General features: G+C 36.6%; 1 protein-coding gene across 4 annotated transcripts in view; it reads left to right on the forward strand.

Moving 5' to 3' along the window:
* CHN1 (chimerin 1) overlaps positions 1 to 23,679 on the forward strand; it is a 279,856-nt gene that overhangs the window by 134,074 nt on the left and 122,103 nt on the right. For all 4 annotated transcript variants that reach the window (XM_074215672.1, XM_074215671.1, XM_074215674.1 and 1 more), the window contains one exon: positions 23,049 to 23,337. In XM_074215672.1, coding sequence (XP_074071773.1) covers positions 23,049 to 23,337 — 289 coding nt within the window. The remainder of the gene's footprint in view (positions 1 to 23,048; positions 23,338 to 23,679) is intronic.

A 23,679-nucleotide genomic window follows, 5' to 3' on the forward strand; every position in this document is an offset into this window, starting at 1 on the left:
TGCTTGGGATGCACATCATTACTTCTGTCTTAAAGAATCCCTTTCTTCTATAAAGACTCAACTCAAATACTATTTCCTTCATGAAGCCCTTCATAATTTAACTACCAGTACCCTACCTCCCAAAGAACCTTATATTTAACTACATATACTTTGTATATGTTTGTATTTATTAATTTTATACTTGTTTTTTGTATTTGTTGTCTTTTCACTTTTTGCATTTGTATTAGTAGTGGTTGCCTAATAGGTGTTAAATAACTCCTTAACGTGGGAAGTTTCTCATAGGAAGTTTAACCTGAATCAGACTTCTGTCCATCCATTAAACGATTGTTGGATTGGATGTATTGATTGATGGATGGATGGATGGATGGATGAAGATTCAGATTAAACTTTCTATTAGAGAAAGATACATGCTCTAAATGGAAGATATTTGCTTTGTAACTAGAATGCTTCTCATTGAGTTAGCATGAATTGTGTACAAAAGAACTAAGAAATAGCATTATGTATCCAAATATTTTAAAACATTCATGTTTTGCAATTAAAAATTTTGTAGCAAGTTAGAATGTATGGCAGCCTCTTACTGTAATGCCGGTTTCTCAGAGAAATAAGAACATTTCAGTGTTAGATGTGACCAATTAAACACTTCTCTAGATGAAACACCCTAGTAAAGTGTAAGTAGTATTGTATTTCAAATCAGAAGTTGTGCTATTGATGAGTTACTTTTCAGTAGTGTCTGACTCTGACCTCATCTGGGACTTTCATGGCAAAACTACTGGAGCAGTCTGTCATTTCCTTCAGCAAGTATACGTAATGTATTTTGATATTAATGTGCTGTAGTTATATATTATTTTTTCTTACAATATTATATGAGTAAGTGTGGCCAGATTCTCTATCAACTGCACTAACTAACCCTTAAGTTAGAGGACCTAAATGGTTCAAAGATCAGAGAATGAAAAAGTCTTGAGATCAAATATTGAACTCAGATACTTATTAACTGTGTAACCTTGGATAAGTCACTTGACCTCTGTCCTCCTCTGTTTCTTCTACTGTAAAATGGAGATAGTAATAGTACCTACCTCATAAGGTTGTTATGAAATAACATTTGTAAAGTGTTTAGGCAACTATCTGGTACTATCGTTGTAACTGTGGCCAAGCTACTTCCCCTTTCTAGGTCTGAATTCTTCATTTAAAAAATGAGGGGATTGGATGAAGTGGCTCCTGTAGTCCCTCTTCCAAGTTTTAGTCTATGATCTGATGATTTTTATTATCTGCTAATGGATCTTAAAAGAAGGCATTTCAGAAGGTGTGGGATTACACCATCATCTTTTGACTCTTATGTTTTCACTCTTTTTCTAAGGGTATGATGATTTTTTCACATTCTTGAAAGAAATAAATAAGCAGCACATTTTAACTTCATGTTTTCTTTATAATTTTAGTAATAGATTAATAGGTGTTAGTGTTCAAGGGGAACGTCTGGGTCCTGTAGCCCACCTTTCCCCTTTATTTTATAAAAGAGGTCCCTTGAGGTCCAGAGAGGAAAAGTGATAGTCCTAAGTCTACCCAGCTAAGGAGTAGTTGAGCCAGGATGCAGACCTCAGGTCTCTGACTCCTAGAGGCCAGCGGATAAATCGATTTCTGTCTCAGTTGCTGGAAATGCTCCTAGCATTTTCTCATTCATTTAGAGGGCCACTTGTATATGTTCTGTTTTCTGTTTGTTAACAGCAAACAGCTGTGCTCTTGAAGCTTCCCTTTGAAAATGCACTTCCACATTCTTTGGCCTCGGATCAGACCTGCTTTATGGTCAGCTCCACAGTTCCCAAGGCTCTTCATTATTGCTCCTTCTCATTACTTTGTGCTTTCAGACAGAATTTTTTAAAAGTGCCAATTCACATCCTAAAAAAAAAAATGGAAAGGATGGTATTTGGGGTTTTTGTTCCCAACTTGAAGCTGAGAGCTGAGACTAACTCGTTTTGTAATCCAACTGAATGGCCACTGGGCACAGCATTAAACAGCTTTTTAAAAAATGAAAACCCAAACCTGGGATTGTTGGAGAACACTTAGATTCTTTCGAGAGAGTAGTAATTATGTGCGGCCGTAGCAATTCAAAGGCGTCTATTCCAGCCTTTCTTTTCTGTTTGCTAGTGTAGTACCACTTTGGAGGAAACAAATTCATCTTGTTCATCTGTGAGGAAGAATCTGACCCTTACAGTATGTAGCATGTTCACTGAGGTCAAGTAAAACCAAGGACAAGTGCTATGTAATAGAAGGGGCATTGAAATGAATGCTTTTTTTCCCCAATAAAAATAAATAATAAAAATTGCTTAGTTTCTGCACATTTAAAAATTAATATTTTCTATTGTGGATCACACATAAACACTAGATTCAGTTGGTCATCTTCTTTAAATGCTAGTTTCTTCCTGGAAGATTTCCCTTCTTGGAACACAAGAAATTCGGCAATGTGTTCCTTTAGGCTATGGAAGAGAAAGTTCTTTTGTACTCTGCTTTGATCTCTGGAGAAGGCAAATTTATATTTGATCGAGTGTCCTTTGATAAGTGATTTGATAAACTATTAAGTGGCCTAAACTTATGACCATAAATTTAAATTTCTCTGAACCTTTGGAGTAGAGATGGGGGGAGTTAGGAAGATTCCCCCTTTGTACTTTAAGAGCTGAGGAAGGCAGTTTGGTGTGGTAGATAAGTATAGTTAGAAAGCAACCTTGCAGTCCAAAGTGTTAGGTTCAAATCCTAAGTCACTAATTGTGACTCTGGGCAAGTCACCTCATCTTTCTTGGCTTTAGTTGCTTATGTATAAAATGAAGGGGGTTCTTCTACATTCTGAGTTTCCTTCTACCAACCTTAAAAGCTATGAAAGGTCTCTAGTGGTGACTTTCTTTGGAATCTTTGAATAGTAGCTGCATAAATTACTCTGACATCACTTAAAACTACTTAGTAATGTATAACAAGGAAACCATCTTTTTAAAAAAATATATATTTTTGATATTTCCATTAGTATCTCTCTCTCCCCTTTGCAAAGTCATATTTTATAACAAAGAAATTTTTTAAAGAAGAGGGAGAAGAAAAAAATCACCTAAAACTGTCCTATATATTGAAAAAAAAATCTGATATTATAAGCAATGCTCCACACCCATAGAGCACCCCACTCCCCATCCCACCCACAGCTTCAGAAACTCATCTCTTTTTCTCTCTTCCTCTTTCTTTCTCTGTCTCTTCCCCTCTTTTATCTATTTCTTTTTCTCTCTCTCTTTTCTGTCTCTCCCTTTCTTCCTCTTTCTCTCATTCTCTATCTTTCTGTCTTTCTGTCTCTGTCTGTGTCCTTCTTCATTTCTCCCTTTCACTCAAATGTTCTCCAAGTCTGTACAGTTGTGAATCTTGGCTCATCATGATCTCTGAAGAATTAAAGTTACATAGCTCCAGAGGGCTAAGCAGGTTACTACATATTTCTAGTAACTGATATATACAATACATTAAATAAGAAATATCATTAAGGATAATGTATGAATGGAGAAGGAATAAGAGGAAGCAGTGACTTTATGGATACTGGGTACTGTGTAGATGAAAAATCTAGAGAAGTGCATTAGGTGGTTCCTTTAAGAAGGATCTATGGGAAGCGAAAAGACTGAGTTTTTATTAAGTACCTATTATGTATTAAGGACTATGGTTCCCATTTACAGATGAGGAAACCAAGACAATCTGAGGTTAAAGGACTTGCTAGAAAGTATTCTTGAAGGAAGGACTTGAATTCTTCTAGCCCTCTTAGAAGCAACTTGGGAACTACCTAAGAAAGAATATGGACAGAAATCAGACTAATTTTTAAAAAATAGAAAGAGGGGAGTGTGTTACCATTTACACTGATGAGAAATTATTGAAATAAGAGGTTAGGAAAGTATTTGAGTGATTTTTTTTGACATGTTTCTACTTTTCAACTTTATTTTCCCATGGGTATATAAACTCCTTGAGTATAAGGAATCCATGCAATAAGATTACAGAACTTAATAAAACTTAATATGCCACTGTACTTTCTTAATATATATTTGATAAAAAGATGAGAACTTGTGTTCTGTCTTACTATGTGTACACATACACACCTGAGATGATAGGTATATACATATATGTGTGTGTGTGTGTGTGTGTGTGTGTGTGTGTGTGTGTGTGTATTTGTGATGTATAAATATAGGAATGAACTTTTTTTGGACATGTGATTTCATGGATATGTGAAACTTTTATATCTATCTATATCTAATCTGTATCTATATCATCTATATCTATATCTATATCTATCTATATCTATATCTATATCTATATCTATATCTATATCTATATCTATATCTATCTATATCATATCTATATCTAATTTATCTATATCATATCTATATATCTATATCTATATATCATCTATATATCTATATCTATATCTATATCTATATCTATATCTATATCCATATCATATCTATATCTATATCTAATCTATCTATATCATTTATCTATATCTATCATCTATATCTGTATCATCTATCTCTATCTCTATCTCTATCTCTATCTCTATCTCTATCTCTATCTCTATCTCTATCTCTATCTCTATCTCTATCTCTATCTCTATCTATCTATATGGAATTCCATCCATAGGTGCAAATGGGCAGCTTTTATAAATTGTAGTCTCAGAGAGTTCTTAGGACATTTTGTGGTTAAGAGTGGTCTTACTGCTATTAGGTGTTAGGTGTTGAATAACCTAACTTTAAAGCCAAATCTCCATGATCCCTGCCAAGCTGTGCCTCCCCTAGGCATGTATGTAGTTTTATTACAATTGCTGTATCTAAGAGAAATAACCAAGTACTACTTCTATTTCCTCCTAATGTTTTCATTTGATTTCTCACAATTCAAGAGCACTCTTTACAGGACTGTTAAAGGAGGGGATTCTATCTTTTTTAGATTTTCTATATTAGGTTCCAATTAGAGAACATCCTAGACATCACTAGCAGCTCCTGTAATTACATCCTTTGGAGCAGGTTTACAAGTCTGAGAAAGTTCTTTAAGAAGTCAGAGATAAGGAAATATAATGGAGAGCTTACATTATATTTGGACACTTATCTTGTCAGGACTTACATGACCTTCCTGCCAACATGGCTATGTTTAAGGCCTTTAGGAAGACAGTGTTGATTAGGCACATAGGCAGAAAAGGAAGTCTTCCTCACTTCCCCCTGGAAAAGCTTATATAAGCTTATTCTCTAAAATATTGTTCAAAAGAAATGAACTCATTATTTTAAAAATTTGTCTACTTCTTCATCCCTCAAAAATTGATCAATTTAAAAGACAAGGAAGACTTACAATTTCTATCTTGTCTCCTTTTGGCACATGATCAAATGAAGTCATTCTATTATAGCATCCCCCACTGTAAGTCAGAATTCCACAGGAGGTCTCATATGAGATCCCATCTAAGAGAGGCAATTATTAAAATAATTATGAAAGTGCTAAAAGAGCTTCTAAGCCTTGTCTTACCAGCATGGGCTCCAAAAGACAGACATATCTCCCTATAGAGGAAGATTCCTTATCATTTAAAATAAGTTCATTTTCTATAACTCTTTGATATTTTCCTCCATTATATCTCCCCTAGTGTTCTGTAAGGTCCTTGAAGGTAGAGAATCTGCCTTACTGTGCATTGTATCCCCCCTTCATATACAGGATCAGTGTATAAGATGTGTAGGATTAATCCAACACATTCTAAGCACTTACTTAATAGGTGTGGTAGGCACTAAAAATATAAAGACAAAACCTAAACAAATAGATGCCAGGGAACTAACATTTTACTGTGGATTTGACATGTAAACACAAAAGTATAATACAAAGTAATTGAGTAGGGAGAAAGTTTTAAAAACTGGAAAGACCAGGGAAGACCAAATACTCTTTGGCTTAGCCTTGAAAATGGAGAAAGATTCTGAGAGGGACATACATTCCATGTCCACAAACAGAATGGAACCTTAGAGTCCATCTCATCTAATCCCCTGGGCAAATCATTTCCCTTGTTTACCTCAGTTTTCTCATCTAGAAAATGACCTGGAAAAGGTAATGGAAATCCACTCCCAGATCTCTGCCAAGAAAGCTCCAAATGGAATCACAAAGACTCAGACATGGCTTTAAAATAACTGGAATATCCTATCTTTTCCTTTTTATAATGAGGAAACAACGTGGCACAGTGGAAGGAACTGTGGTCTCAGAATTAGAAAAATCTGAGTTCAAATTCAGCCTATCTTGCTACTTAGAGAAAGATCACTTAATCTCTTATTTGCCTCAATTTCTTCCTTTGTGAGATGGGAATAATCATAGCACCTACCTGAGATGATATTCTTTTTTTATGAGTTGATATTCTTAAAGCACTTTATAAACCTTAAAGATCTATTAAATCATTAGGGACCTGAGGCACTAAGTCACATAAATAATAAGTGACAAAATTGAAATTTAAACCCAACTTTGTTGATTCCAGGTCCAATTTATTTTCCATTCCACCATACTGCCTCTCTAGAAATTTGTTGCAAGTTTAATAATAACTAAATAATAAATAAATAAATAAATGATAAAGGGAATTGAATATTGTAGATCTTTCCTCTGTCCCAAATCTGATTAAAATAAAAATAGTTTTGATGCTTTTAAAGCTTATTAATCTCAGGAACTTCTGCTGCTTCCTGTGCCAACTTCTTATTTTCCCTAGCAGTCTTTTTTTTTATCCTTCTGAATACTCAAAAGAACAGGACTAAATGAACAGAACTGATTGCAGTGATTTGTCTTATCCCTCTATTTGAGTTTTTAGCAGATGAGTAGACAAATGACAGGCCAGTGTTAAGTGGTTGGTATTTGTGACTCTTCCTTCTCAATTTTCTTCCCCCTTCTGAATATCCTTCTCTAAAAAATTAGTTATTCATTTGGGTTAAAAAATTCCTCTGTAAAAATGGAAATACTCTCTAAGGTTAAATTTCATTGATATTTTTATCTGAATTATTTTAACTAAAAATCATCTTAATGCCAAATGCTTCTTAATACAGAGGAAAAAAAAACATTTTAACCAGAGGTGGGGAAGGGAATTTTCTGGAAGGCCAGAGTGGATTGGGGACTTGAGACAACAAGAAAGGGGCAGCTTGAGGTCTCTGAGTACCTATAACCTGAGGAGAAAAGAGACAGGCAGAAGATAGATGGGTTAAAAAAAAAGATAAATACGGCTTTAGTTTGATGCAGTGAAGGATCTGTGATTTTCCACTTGAGTTTCCACACCTTATTATCCTGTGCAATTCTCATCCCTGTCTTTTCATAAATCCTCCCTAGAGGCCCTGTCCAATGCTGGGAGACTGCCTTGCATTCTTTTTTAATAACCCAGTAAAGCTTTTACTGTCCATCTGCGGTCTCATGGACAGACTGTGCCCATGCTGGAAGGTATTTACTCCTAATTCTCCAACTTTTAGAATCTCTTAACCTCTTTTAATCACTCAGTTTCTTTCAGTGGTCTTTTTCCATTTAGTCAGTTCTATTTTTTAAAGAGTTGTTTTCTTTTTCCATTTTCCAAATTGTATTTTTAAAGGTATTGTTTTCCTCAGTCAATTTTTGTTTTTCCTTTTCCAAACTGTTGAATTTTTTTCCCAATTTTTCTACTTGATTTTTAAAATCTAAAAAAAAAATGAGGTGTTTTTGGACTTGAGATCAATTCATATTTCCTTCTAGGGGTTCACATGTAGTACTTTTTCTATCATCCTCTTCTGTAATGATGTTATGATCTTCCTTTTCTCCATAGTAGTTTTCTATAGTGAGGTCTTTGCTTTGACTCATTTTGAACTCTGTTCCTGGACTACAAAAAGCTGTCCCAAGCTTCTTTGCTGGAGAACAGAAGCCTGCTCATGGACTTTGGGGCCTCAGGTATTATTGGCTTCCCCACTAAGCTGGAGTTGCCTGGCATAGCTGCACTGGCTGTGCAGGGGTTCTGGGGCTCTCTATTTCCATGTACATTGCTGTTGGAGACCTCACTGCTAATCTGCTGTGCTATTGTCATGTTGAACTAGGATCCAGAGGCCTTTGTTTTTTTATCTTTGCTGTGATGGAGAGCCTCCATCTGGCTTCCTCCACCCCACCTATGCTGTACTCTCCTCCCTTCCCTGGGCAATGGTTCCCCTCTGAGTGAGGCAGAGTTTCCTGAAGTCTTTCCAAGGTATCTTAAAGTAGAAAATGCTCCACTCTGTCTTTTTGTTTGTTTTGTCACTCCAGAATCCATTTAGAGATTGATTGACATTGTTTCTGAGGGAAGCTAGAGAGAGCTCAGAGAAGTTCTTGGTTTCTTTCCACCATCTTAACCACTCACTTTCCTGATCCTCCTGTTATCTTTCTCGTTCTCTCTCTCAAATGATTATGAATATACCCATGCAGATAGAGCACCAGACCTGAAGTCAGGAAGACCTGAATCCAAATCCAACTTTGTACTATGTGATATATTAGCTAGGTGATGCAGAGAGCAGAGAGATCATAGGGAGACTGAAGCATATAAATTCAAATCCTGCCTCATAAACTTATCTGCTGTGTGATCCAGGGCTAATTCTTAACTTCTGTGTGTATTAATTACCTTATCTATAAAATGTAGAAGTTGAAATTGATGATGTCAGAAAATCCTTTCAGTTCTAAATCTACAGATTTATGAATACTGCCTCAGATGCTGACCAGTTACTGTATTTCTCTAGGCAAGTAATTTAACCTCTCTCAGCCACAGTAATTTTTCTGTAAAATGGGAATAAATAATGCATTCTCAAATGAACAAGAAATACCACCAGTTTTGCCAATGAATTAATGTTTATAAATATACTAACTTAATGTTTGCAATTATTAGTCTGTAATTGTCTCATTATCTTTCTGTTTTATTTTATGATTTTTTATGATATTTTTTATAAGTAAGAAGTTTCTTATTTGAAGAACTTTTAGATTGTAATCCCTGGGAATGTATTAGTAAAACATTCAGGTATAGAACATACACTCCCAGCTCTGTAAAAGTGCAAATTAAAGAGTTTTACAAGAGCTCAGTGATGATGGATATGATTAGCCACAAATCTGAAGTTGTGCAATTATTTAAAACCATGATTTGGTCTCCTTTTTTTAATAGTTTATTTATTTTATATTACAATAATCTTGTTGTGAAAGTAAACATAAACCTTTTCCCCCACCCAAAAGAAGATAGAGAAACCTCAAGAGAAGTGAAGTGAGAAAAAAAACAGTACTTCAGTCTGTGTTCATCAACTCTGTCTCTGGGATGAGTTGCCTTCTTTATTATAAGTCCACCAGAGAAGTTGCTTTGATATTTTTTCCCACAGTCACTAATGCCTGCTATATTTTCCTCCATTCTGTTCTTACCCACTTTCATTTATTCTATTCTTTCTCTCCTTTTACCCTATCCCTACTCAGAAGTGTGTTGTATCTGATTACCCTCCCCCCATCTGCCTTATCCCATCACTTTTTTTCTCTAGGATTTGATAGATTTCTATACCCTATTGAGTCTGTATGTTATTTCTTCACTGTGTAATTTCTGATGAGAATGAAAGGTCACTCCTTCCCTCTTGCTTCCCAGCTTCCACTTCATTGCAAAAAATTTTTCTTGACTCTTTTATGTGAAATATCTTAGCCCATTCTACCTCTCCTTTCCCTTCCTCCTAGTACTTTCCTTTATAACCAATTGACTCCATCTTTTTTACTATATTATACCATTATATTCAATTCCCTCCCGAGCCTTGTCTATTTATGCTCCTTCTAACTGCTCTTATAAATGAGAAGATCCATATGAATTATCAGTATCGTCTTCCCACATCCCCTCTTCTTCTACCTGTCATCCTTCTCTCCTTTTTCCTCTAGATGTCTATACCCTATTGAGTGTGTATGCTGTTTCCTCTCTGAGCCATTTCTGATGAGAGTGAAGGTTCCCTCATTCCCTCTAGCCTTCCTCCCTTCCATATCATTGCAAAAACTCATTACAAAAAAAATCTCTTACATGAAATAGCCTATTCCACCTTTCCTTTCTCTTGCTCCCAGTACATTTCCCTTTTAGCCATTAACTCCATTTTTACAATATATCTTCAAATTCAGCTCTCTCCTGTGCTTCATCTATAAAAGCTCCTTCTACCTGCTCTATTAAATGAGAAGTTTCATATGAGTATTATCAGTATCATTTTTCTATGCAGGAATACATGCAGTTCATCATCATTAAGTCCCTCAAATTTTACCCTTCTCCTCCTCTCTCTATGCTTCACCTGTATCCTGCACTCGAAGGTCAAACTTTCTGTTCAGCTCTGGTCATTTCAACAGGAACATTTGAAATTCCCCTGTTTCATTGAAAGTCCATCTTTTCCCCTGGAAGAGGATGTTCAGTTTTGCTGGGTAGTTGATCCTCGGTTGCATTCCAAGCTCTTTTGTCTTCAGTAACATTATATTCCAAACCCGACAAGCCCTTAATGTAGTTGCTGCTATGTCCTGTGTGATCCTGCTCTTTTCCTGATCATGGCTTTCAGGTATTCCAATAATTTTTAAATTATCTTTCCTTTATCTGTTTTCCAGATCAGTTGTTTTTTCAATGAGATATTTCACATTTTCTTCTAATTTTTCATTCTTTTGGTGTTTAAGTATTTCTCGTAAAGTCATCAGCTTCCTTTAGCTCCATTCTACATCTGAAGGATTTGTTTTCCTCAGCTTTCTTATCTCCTTTTCCATCTGGCCAATTCTGCTTTTTAAAGCATTCTTCTCCTTGATAACTTTTTGAACTGTTTTATCCATTTGACCTATGCTGGGTTTTAACATGTTATTTTCTTCAGCATTTTTTGGAATCTTCTTGACTAAGCTGCTGACTTTGTTTTCATGTTTTTCCTGCATCTCCCTCATTTCTTTTCCCAATTTTTTCTTCTATCTCCCTCACTTGATTTTTCAAAATCTTTTTTGAGCTCTGTCATAGCCTGAGCCCAACTTCTATTTTTCTTGGAATTTTTAGATGCAGAAGCTTATACTTCCTCATCTTCAGATTGAGTATTTTGATCCTCCTTGGGATCATAGACAAAGTATTTGTCAATGGTCAGGTTCCTTTTTTTTCTGTTTACTCATCTCCCCAACCTGTGTCTGGTTTTGGAGTGCTTCCTGAGCTTTTGAGTTTTATTGGGACACCCCCACAAGGAGCTCAGTGTGTGAGGTTCTGACTGTTCTCCTGGTTTGTGAATGACCACAAGCACACCCCTCTGCCATGAGGCTGAGGGGAGCGTCCCTGTTCTATGGGGGGGCCCTATTCTATGGGATGCCTAACTACAATCAGGATCTGAATGTGGTCAGAGCCCCAGAGTCCTGTTCCAGGGACAGAGGACAGACCTTGGAAGTCTCCCTCCACTCCTTTACCTTCAGTGGGCTGAGCATTCAGGATGCAGCTGCCTAGAGGCTCCTGCTTGCTGGCTCTATGGGCCTTCTTCCATTTCCTGGATCTGGGCTACCACTGCTGTGCTGAGTGCCTTGGCCATGCAAGGGCCTGGGTTTCACACTTGCTATGGCAGAGGTCTCCTGCTGATCTTCCAAGTTGTGCTTGGTGCTCCCTGGGTTGCAGGTCAGGAAACTGCTTCTGCTGCTGGGAACCATGGCTCCCAGGCACCCTGGGGCTGTTCCCAGAAGGCTGAAGCTTCTTCACTCTGGAGGGCAACCCCTCTTACCCTGGGGAACTGAGTTTTCCCACTATTTTCAAGATTACCTTTGATTGGAGAATTGCCTCACTGGATCTTTCTGTGCATTCTCTTTATTGAAAATTTAGTTAGAGTGTTAATTTTAAGATTTTTGAAATATTTTGGAGAGAGCACCTAGGAGAGGCTCTTCTGCCATCTTCCAGTTCTGCTTTTTAAGGCATTATTCTTCTCATTTGCCTTTTGGTTGCTTTTTCCATTTGCCTAAACAGGTTTTTAACATGTTATTTTCTTCAGTATCTTTTTTTTTGTGTGTGTATTTCTTTCACCAAGCTGCTAATTTGGTTTTCCTGATTTACCTGCATTGCTCTCATTTCTCCTCCCACTTTTTCTTCTTAACTCCCTTACTTGTTTTTAAAGTCTTTTCTGAGCTAGTCCATAGCCTGAGCCCAATTCCTATTTTTCTTGGAAGCTTTGGATATTAGAAGCTTTGATTTTGTCATCTTCTGAGTGTGTATTTTGATTTTCCAAGGGACCAAAATAATTTTCTATGATCAGGTTCTTCTTTTTCTGTTGTTTGCTCATTTCCTCAGCCTATAACTAATTTACTGAACTTACAGGGCTTTGGGGGGGGGGTTGGGGACTCCCCACAAGTACCTTAATTCCTCCAAGGTCTTCTGAGAGGCTCTGGCAACTCTCCTGGTCTATGCTCTGGTCTGTGGATGACCACAGGCTCTCATCTCTGCCCTGGAGCTGTGAGGAGGGTCCCTGTTACTTTATGGTGGTAGGGGTCCCAGATTGTGCCCTGGTTCTGAGTGTGGGCACAGAAGAATGGGACCAAACAGTTGGCTGGACAGGGGAGACAACATCTCTGTAGCATTTGACACTGATGATCACCCTCTCTTCCTGAATTATCTTTCCTCTCTAGTTTCTTTTTACATTTTTTTTCTTTTTTTAGTTTTTTGCAAGGAAATGGGGTTAAGTGGCTTGCCCAAGGCCACACAGCTAGGTAATTATTAAGTGTCTTAGGCCGGATTTGAGCTTAGGTCCTCCAGGGCTGGTGCTCTATCCACTGCACCACCTAGCCACCCTCTAGTTTTTTATAATTGTACTTTCTTTTGATTCTCCTGCCTGTCTGACTGTTCCTTCTCAATCTCCTTTGCTGGATCTTTATCAATATCATGGCCAATAATGGTAGGTATTCCCCAAGGCTCTGTTTTTCTCTTTTCTTTCTCACTTCATGATCATCTTAATATTCATACATTTAATCATCATTTCTATATAGATGATGTTATTGCTCTTCTTGTCATTTCAGTCATGTCTGACTCTTCTTGAGTAACTTGCCCAGAGTCACACAACTAGTAAGCATAAGATGAGTTAGTCTTATTCCAAGCCCAGTGTCTAGCCACTGAGCCACCTAACTCTCCCCATATAGATATCTCATCTATTTATACAACTTATCTCTCTGCTGAATTCTAGTTCTTTATCACCAACTATCTGTTGAACTTTTCTAACTGGATCTCTTATAGTTAGCTGAAATTCTTCACATTCAAAACAGAACTCATCTTTTTCCTCCAAATTTCTCCCTTGTGGATTTCCTTATTACCATCAAGGGAACCACTATTCTCCCAAACACCCAAGTTCATAACTCTGGTGTAGCCTCAGTTCCTGACACCACATATTTAAACAATAGACAAATGTTTTACTGCTTTATTTGCTGTAAACTCTCTTCTATTTATTCATATAGCCATCACTCTAATTTAGGCTCTTATCACTCTTATCTGGACTATTATAACAGCTTTTTAATAGGGTTCCCTGTTTCAAATGTTTCCCCACTCCAATCCTCTCTCCATTCAGCTACCAAAAAAACGCTTTTTCTCTGATGGTGAGGTCATGTCTCTCCAATATGACTCCCAAGATTCCAGTCCAATCCAATAAACTATGACCCAGGCCAGGCATATACAATTAATAAAAAGAAAGTATTTCTTGACCCCCAGGAGGTTACAATCTAAGTTGAGTATACAAACACAGAAGGAGTCAGGAAAGCATGGCAGAGATAGAACAGGAGGTATCTCGTAGGGAAGCATCTTATTCCATCAAGATCAAACCAAGTAGAGCAATAGATGCAAGGTAGAGTGAACCTGACAATTCCTGTTCCCTGTAAAGGAAAATATTGGGACTAATTTGATGTTCTGTCCTCCAACCCTTCAATCAGAAGAGAGAAGAAGCCTTCATTATCAAATGGAAAGTACTTTGACATTTCAAGCTCTTTAAAATTCAGCCCTTTCCTATTTTTCCAATTTTTCTATATTGTGCTCCCTTTCAAACACTCTACAACCTGGTCATACTGATTTGTTTGCTATTCTTTGTACATGATTTTACTTCTCCCATTTCTATGCCTGGACATGGCCTATTCTTTATATTCTCTCTCCCAATTTAAACTCCAAGGCTCAACTGGGAGTTCTTTTGTGATTCCTCTCTCCCCCACCCAGCTACTAGTCCCATTCCTCTAAGGAAACATTCCTTCTTCTCTTTATTTATCTTTCAGTTCCTATTTACAATGGACCCCTCCATTAGAATGCAAGCTCCTTGAGGGCAGAGGCTGTTTCCATTTTTCCTTTTCCTTAGCACTTAGTACATGACTGAGTAAGGGCAGCTAAGTAGTGAAGTGAGCACAGATCCTAGAGTCATGAGGACCTGAGTTCAAATTCAGCCTCAGACACATGACAGACACTAGCTGTGTGACCTTGAACAAGATACTTAATCCTGATTGCCTCATATCCAGGACCATCTTCAGTCATCCTGATTTATATCTCATCAATGGACCCAGATGACTCTGGAGGAGAAAATGAGGCTGATGACAACACACTCAAATTCACTTTATGTGCTTGTTACCTCCCTGACATCATGGTCTTCAAGAATGAAGGACAAACATCAACATCACATGACTTAGCCCCTAGTAAGCATTTAAGGTGTCTTTGGTGATGGATTGTTGTCCATGCAAGTAGAAAATAAAAGGAAGTTGTAGCTAAATGGAAATATGGTACACTGACTCTCCATGGAGAGACCAGGAAAGGAGTTGTTGGAGTTGGTTTCATGTATCTAAAGATAACAGTAAGCAGCATTTTATTGGGCATTTGGTCATATCTTGCAAAGCTCACAAGAAATATGAACTAACAGGCCACCATGAAGGTAATTACAAGTTATACACTAATATCTATCCATGAAGATGTAACAGAATTTGACAAAATATTCAGTAACCTCAATGTAAAACAAAGGAAGGAGAATAAAACCAAATTTTCCTGGAATTCTAAGGAGTGGAAAATCTTACTGGGGAGTAAGAAAAGAGATCTGTTTGTGAACTGAACTCATTGAATCTAAAACTGAATTCACTTTCTTTCTCAAATCTTCCCTTTTTCCAAACTTTCCTGTTTCTGTTGAAGGTACAGCTATCCTTCAAGTCTTCCCAATTTGTAACCATGGCATTATCCTGGACTTTCTGCCTCATGTCTCCCTATTTAGTTCATTCTACATGCTATTGGCAAAGTACATTTACTCTTTCTCCTCATCTTCACCTGTTGTCTTTCCTGGCTTCCTTCACTGCTAAAATTTCACCTCTACAGAAAACTTTTCCTGAGATCCCTTCATTCTAATGCTTTCCTTCCCTCTGTTGATTCTTTCCAATGTATTCTACGGGTAGCTTATTTTATGTAAGACTATGAACTCCATGAGAACAGTAATCATCTTCAGTTAATCTCTCCATATTCTTCCAACTCTCAGCTCTTTGAAATTAATAAGAGACCTTGGAAAGAGAGCCAGTTAAGTCATATCATTCTAAGATCATTTCTAGGAAAGCCAGGAAGGAAGACATGGAATAGATAGTAAGTGAAGTAGATCTGTTGTATTTTTATAGTGATCTTTTTTCCTTCTACTGGATATGAGCAAATGATGAGGCTCCTTAATGTGATGAAGTCAGAAAAAGTGTAGGCTGAGTATAGTCCAAATAAATTCATGTTAAAGGCAACAGGATTATTTAAGAAATTTTTTCTTTAAGATTTTATTTATTTTGAGTTTTACAATTTTCCCCCCAATCTTCCTTCCCTCTCTCCCCCTCCATAGAAGACAGCCTGTTAGTCTTTACATTGTTTCTATGGTATGCATTGGTCTAAGTTGAATGTGATGAGAGAGAAATCATATCCTTAAGGAAGAAAAGTAAAGTGTAAGAGAAGCAGAATTATATAATAAGATAATGTGGGTTTTTTTCTAAATTAAAGGTAATAGTCTTTGGTCTTTGTTCAAACTCCATGATTCTTTCTCTGGATACAGATGGTATTCTTCATTGCAGATATCCCAAAACTGTCCCTGATTACAACAGGATTATTTTTAAAAATCATTCAAGGTTGAGTACTTAAGTCCATTTCAGGGGAAATTTTTTTAATTTATGGAATAAAAACAAGCATAGCACAAAAAAGATGATTGCATATGAAACTGTAGATCTATGTGCAATTTGCTCTTCCTTTCAAATATACAACAAAATTATCATATATCTTTTTTGCTCTTGCCTCCCCCCACTAATGGCTACCATTAGACACAAATAGGTATATGGATATATATATATATAAGTATATGTCCACATATTTAGCTATATCTGTTGAATATAATTCTATACATACTTCTATTTATCAGTTCTTTCTCTGGAAACAGATAGAGCCTTTTCTCATATGTCCTTGCTAGTAATTTGATAATATTTAATAATATTGTTACTATAAACAATGTTCTCTTGATTCTGCTCATTTCACTTCATTAGTTTGTTGTGTTTTTTTAGCAAGGTAATGGGGGTTAAGTGACTTGCCCAAGGTCACACAGCTGGATGTCTGAGGTTGGATTTGAACTCAGGTCCTCCTCCTGACTCCAGGGCCACTGCACCACCTAGCTTCTCCCTCTCTTCATTATTTTGTGCAAGTCTTCCCATGTTTTTCTAAAATCATTGAACTCATCATTTCTTATAGCACAGAAATATTTCAACATAATCATGTACCACAATTTGTTTAGCCATTTCTCAGTTGATGAGCATCCCTTCAATTTATAGGTCTTTGACACTACAAAGAGAGCTGCTCTAAACATTTTAAAACAGAGATATCTCTGGAAATAGAGCAAGTAGTGGTCAAAGAGTATAGGTAGTTTAATAACTGCTTTAATAATTTTAAATTGCTCTTCAAAATGGTAGAATATTTTCATAATTCCACCAATAATTTCATAATTCCACCAACAGCTTAATGTCCCTGAAATTTTTTAATGGAAAAGTTAAAAGTCAATATTTTGAGTAACATCCTTCTATCCAACAAAGTGACCAAGAATATTTTAGTAATAGACAGACCTACATATCTACTTTTTCATTTCTATAAAATTTTTATGAGAACATTTTATGTATGGAAGCATTAAGGGTGCCCTTAAGAAAAACACAAAGGAGAGAAAGGCTAACTAACAGTTTTCTGTGGGCAGAAATAATTTTCATAGTCAAGTAGCAAACAGAGGTTCAGAGAAGGTAAGATCACAAATGATAAATTCAATCATGGTAGTGACTACACAACACAAAAAGGGGGTGGGGAGAATCCACATACCAGGTATTTGTTTACCAGTGTCTTGGAGGATATCACAAATAAAAGGATTTCTTATATATTGCAAGGCTCTCTAAGTGCTTCTATGCAGATGGCATCTTATTAAGGTTGAGAATACTATAAAGCCTTCTCATTGAAATCCATTCTTTCTAAAGAAATGAACTTAATCCAATCACATTGAGAAAACACAGTGAACAAAATACATGTATTGTCCAAATTGTTACATAAAGTTGAAAAGGTAGCCTATCGAATTAGTATTTTGGCATTCTCCATGTATCACCAAATCAGCAAGTATTTATTAAGTGGTTACAAAATGGTCAGGCACAGTGCTAAGAATTGGACTTACACATGCAATCAGAAAGAAAGATCTCAAGGGGCTTACATTTTAACAGGGAAAGACAACATGGAAAAGGATGCTAAAAAGGAGAGGAGAGGAAGAGAAGGTATTCATGTAGAGGTATGGTTGAAAAAATTCAGTCATATGTTGTTCCCCAAGAGGAATGAAGATGTGACTGGTCTGGATGCTTTCCTTAAAATAGTTCTGGGAGGAACCAGTCAATCAGAGGCAGGGGTCCCAGCAGTGAAGTATCCTTCAAGTATTAGAAGTCCAAGGATGGTGTGAACTTCCAGGATGAGGAGTCTCCTGTGACATGGTAGAAAGCATCCAGATCTACCATTCATCCATCTCATATTTATCTTCATAATCTGACAAAACTAATAAACTGGGTCTAGAGTTGACTGGGAAAAGAGAACAACTTGAATCATGTTCGGTAAATTGCACGGAGCTTCATTCTTTTCAGTCTCAACCATCTCCATGAGACTTCTGAAGAATCAAAATTGTAGGTGACCCAAAAAAGTGGAAAGATTGCTCATGAGAAGTTGCATCAAAGATTTCACCAAGGAAACTATTTCAAAAGCAAAAATGAAGGATAACAAATAAGCATTCTAGATTGCTTCAATAGTTAAAGTTTAAACCAGATGAAGGCCTCCATCTTGTAGGTTGGATCTTTGATGGAAAATAGGTGAAAAGAAAGCTAATAACCATACTGATTCATGTTCCAATCCTTCCAAGTTTTAGGAAGGGCCACAAGGGTCTGCTTCAAGCAGCCATTTTCATTATTGATGGATGAAAAGATGGGGCAGGAGACTATTTCAAGAAGATGAGAACTTCTTGGTTCTTTAGGGAACTAAACAATTGGAAATAGAAAAATTGAAAAAATTCCAATAGAGTGAAAAGTTTGGAAGGATTGTAGCCTACATCAGTATGGTTATTAGCTTCCTATTTAAATCATAAATTCATCAAAGTTTGGTCAACAATCAAGTTATGCACTTGCAGAGTAGTTAAGCAATATCCATAACTGCTTTGATTCTTCCAATGGATGAATTAAGCTGTTTTAGAAGAGATTTATGTTAAAGTCAGCGACAGGTGTGATTAGCAAGATATTTAAATTAGTGTTAAAATTTACTCATGTGTACAAATACATGTACAAGAGAGAGAAAAACAGAAACAGAGAGAGAGTGGAGGGGGGGAGAGAGAGAGAGAGAGAGAGAGAGAGAGAAAGAGAAAACATAGATGTGTTTGTATGTGGGTGTGTAGTAATACTGATTGTATGACATGTTTTAAGTAATTTGACCTCAGTGCTGCAGATAAATCTCAAGATTATAAGTTGCAGAAAAGGTACTGATCTACATTGGTAGAGGAAATTTTCTCATTTAGAAGTTCTTATTGTGGTGAAATCATGGCTGTAATCCTTATACACATATGTGTATGCATATATGTGTAAACATAGGCATATTTACATGTATTTGCATGTACATGTGTGACTGCATGTGTCAGAATGTTCCAGAACATATTTGGAAAACAAAAGGACTTAAAGATAGCAACACTTTTGTGTGTTTTTTGCCAAGAAGCCTAACTAAAGATGGTCTTTCATTTGAAAGCTTTCTGTTTTTTAATTTTCCAGTTTTCAAGGTTAGCTCCTATTTTTATCTACTTTTATTCATGAGAGAATTCTATTATTTCATAGAAATGTAATTCAAAAGGGATAAGCTACTTTCATAGAGTCACTTAAGTAATCATAATACCACATAACACTTTATAGCTTTCAAAGCACATTCTACTCCTTGGCCTAATTTAAGCCTCACCCTAGCCCTGTAAGAAGGACAGGGTATGTATTATTATCATCTCCATTTTACAGAAGAGGAGACATTGTTTAAATGACATGACCATAGTGACTTGTTAGTAAGTAACAGAATGGTGATAAAAAGTCAGATTTTCTGACTTCTAGTCCCATCTTCTTTCTTTTTTTTTTCCTTGGTTTTTGGTTTTTAGGTTTTTGCAAGGCAAATGGGGTTAAGTGGCTTGCCCAAGGCCACACAGCTAGGTAATTATTAAGTGTCTGAGACCGGATTTGAACCCAGGTGCTCCTGACTCCAGGGCTGGTGCTCTATCCACTGCGCCACCTAGCTGCCCCTTTCTTTCTTTTTTTATTAAAGATTTTATTTATTTTGAGTTTTACAATTTTCCCCCTAATCTTATTTCCCCCCACACAGAAGACAATTTGTCATTCTTTACATTTTTTCATATTATACATTGATCCAAATTGAGTGTGATGAGAGAGAAATCAGATCCTTAAGGAAGAAACATAAAGTATAAGAAGATCAGACAGTAAGATATCAGGGTTTGTTTTTTTTCCTAAATCAAAGAAAACAGTCCTTGGACTTTGTTCAACCTCCACAGTTGTTTCCCTGGATACAGATGGTATTCTCCATTGCAGACAGCCCAAAATTGTCCCTGATTGTTGCACTGATGGAATGAGCGAGTCCATCAAGATTGATTATTGCCCCCATGTTGCTGTTAGGGTGTACAGTGTTTTTCTGGTTCTGCTCATCTCACTCAGCATCAGTTCATGCAAATCCCTCCAAGGTTCCCTGAATTCCCATCCCTCCTGGTTTCTAATAGAACAATAGTGTTCTATAACGTACATATACCACAGTTTGCTAAGCCATTCCCCAACTGAAGGACATTTACTTGATTTCCAATTCTTTGCCACCACAAACAGGGCTGCTCTGAATATTTTTGTACAAGTGATGTTTTTACCTTTTTCATCATCTCTTCAGGGTATAGACACAGTAGTGGTATTGCTGGATCAAAGGGTATGCATATTTTTGTTGCCCTTTGGGCGTAGTTCCAAATTTCTCTCCAGAAAGGTAGGATGAGTTCACAGCTCCACCAACAATGTAATAGTGTCCCGGATTTCCTACAACCCTTCCAACAATGATCATTATCCTTTCTGGTCATATTGGCCAGTCTGAGAGGTGTGAGGTGGGTACCTCAGAGAAGCTTTAATTTGCATTTCTCTTATAATTAATGATTTAGAGCAATTTTTCATAGGACTATGGATTGCTTTGATCTCCTCATCTATAAATTGCCTTTGCATATCCTTTGACCATTTGCCAAATGGAAAATGGCTTTTTAAAAAATATAACTCAGTTCTCTGTATATTTTAGAAATGAGTCCTTTTTCAGAAACATTAGTTGTAAAGATTGTTTCCCAGTTTACTACATTTCCCCATCTTCTTTCTACAAAGAATCTCAGATGGTTTTCATTAATTCTTATTATAATGATGATACCTCATATTCATACAAGTACTCTAAGACTTACAAAGGGTTTTCAGAATAATACTATGCTAATGAAGGGAAGCATAGAATCTAGCAACTTTTTTTTTTTGCTAGGTAAATGGGGTTAAGTGGCTTGCTCAAGGCCACACAGCTAGGTAATTATTAAGTGTCTGGAGGCTGGATTTGAACTCAGGGACTCCTGACTCCAGGGCTGGTGCTCTATTCACTGTGCTCCCTAGCCACCCCAAATCCAAAAACTTCATATACTAATTTTTGCAATTCATTTTTCATTTACTTTTTTGCTTTTTTAATAGCAATGGCCAGTGTCAATTATCCTATATTTCTTAATGTTACCTTAACCTTGGTTTAAGCATACCTTTAATATCACAAGGACAGGAATGGACCTTTTTTAGATGATGGAGAAACTATCCTGGGAAAGGGGGGAGATATAATGGCTCAGGATTATAATTTTGGATAATCAGTTTGTGAGTTATTGAGATCTGATTCTGTTTTTAAGGGTCAAACAGAAAGAAACAAATGATGTTTCAGAAGTCTGCAAATGATCAGCCATTTTAAGTTCTTGGTTATCTTATTAACTTACAAAATAAAATTTAAAAGTACCTAAGGAATTGTAAAAAACTTTTTCCAAGTCTTGGATGTATTTGATTTTATGTGAACAGGATTTCATTTTTCATTAGCTATTAGCTCAACTCCTTTGTTTTGAATATATTAAAATGTTTTAGATGTTCAGAAATTTTTAATTGCTGTCCTTTTAGAATATAGCCTCTACTAGAATAGTGCTTATTGTTAGAATAAGTTTGTGTTCTTATCTATTTATGCTGTTTCCTTAAAAAAAAACTGTTATATTTGGTTCATCATCTGTGTCCCATGTATTTGTAACATATGGTACACACATACCTCCCAATATTAAAATGAAACTTCTTTCTAGTTAGTTCATTTTTTAAGGAAAAGTAACTGAGATTGGACTATCTTGCTTTGATCCCTGGAATGACTTGAAATCTTCTGAAAAGACCATTTCCTTTCTCCATCCTTTTTGCACAAGGATTGGAGGTAGGTTCACATCCTCTCAGATCCAATTGTGAGTTTTGATGCGGAAAGTAAATAAGAGAGTTCCGCCAAAGGCAAAACATCTCGTCCTTATACTTTATGAGGCCTCCAAAGGAGATTTCTTCCCAGAGTCCAAAATGATTGATGTATACATACACACATACACACACACACACACGCACACACACACAAATCAAAGATTTACTTAAAACTTAACAAGCAGGGTGGCTAGGTGGCGTAGTAGTGGATAAAGCACTGGCCTTGGAGTCAGGAGTACCTGGGTTCAAATCTGGTCTCAGACACTTAATAATTACCTAGCTGTGTGGCCTTGGGCAAGCCACTTAACCCCATTTGCCTTGCAAAAAAAAAAAAACTAAAAAAAAAAGACTTAACAAGCAAAGCATAGAATGCTTTTTCTATATGACCAATGGACAGAAATAGAGAATGCATGTTCTTGCACCATCATTCAATCCCACATGACTCTGTGTCTGGCAAGAGTTTGACTTCAGTGTTATTGTTGGTATTTGAGCTTGATTGCCCTCTGAATGGGACATCCCTGCAGGAAGGAAGGGCTTCAGGGGTCTGACACAAGCAGCCATTTTCAGTATTGATCAATGACCATATGGGGCAGAAGATTATTTTAAGAAATTCTCATCTCAGGGAACTAAGCAATTGAAAATAGAGATAGGGACCTATAAAAAGAAATCCCAATAGTGTGTAAAGGTCCTCCTCCTCCCCCCTTCTCTGATCCCCTCTCTAGTTTTTCCACAGGCAGGCATGATGAAGTGACTAAAAAGGATAAAGGAGAACAAATCATTCCTTCTAGGGTAGGCATGCATTTGGCTGTCCTCTCCATAGCTGTTGCTAGTCTTCTCATTTGTGTTTAGAAGTTCAATTTTATATTTCTTTTTTTTCCCCAGACCATACACAGAGATTAGCCACAGTTTATTTAAGCAAACTAAGAAGAGAAAGACACCAAAACCCATAGTTGGTTTTTTAATTCTTTCAGGGAGACTTCACTTGGTTATTTTTCTTAAAAAACGTCTTTCCCATTTCATTGAGGCAGATTTGGAAGTCAAACCAGAAACTTCAGGCTCTACTACGATGGAAAGCACTTTGTTGGGGAGAAACGTTTTGAGTCCATCCACGATCTGGTGACTGATGGATTGATTACTCTCTATATTGAAACCAAGGCAGCAGAATATATTGCCAAGATGACGATAAATCCAATTTATGAGCACATAGGATACACCACTTTAAACAGAGAGCCAGCATACAAAAAACACATGCCTGCCCTGAAAGATACACATGATTGGAAAGAGTCTACAGGAGAGGATGGGGTGTCAGAGAAAAGGGTAAGCTACAATGAAGCCACTCTTTTTTTTCTTTTTTTCCTTTCTTTCAAGAGAGACACTATTATCAGGAGAGGATTTGATTTTTCATTTGCAAATAGAACTTTTTTTGAAAGGGTATCTAGATGAATTTTCCTTGATGTGTCTATCTATTGTGGTATATAATCCTTGATTAATTAAAGTTTTATTTTTTATAGGGCTATTAAAAAAGCAGTTTCATGATTAGAAAAAGTCTCTTGGTGGGATGACCCCAGAATAACTTTTGGGGATTATATCATTCTGGTCAAGAAGCACAGCTGCTGCCTGTAATGCCAGAAATCAAGGAGATTTTAATATCTACCTGAC

The sequence above is a fragment of the Macrotis lagotis genome, chromosome 1 (assembly GCF_037893015.1).
Source record: "Macrotis lagotis isolate mMagLag1 chromosome 1, bilby.v1.9.chrom.fasta, whole genome shotgun sequence".
NCBI classification, from domain to species: Eukaryota; Metazoa; Chordata; class Mammalia; order Peramelemorphia; family Peramelidae; genus Macrotis; species Macrotis lagotis.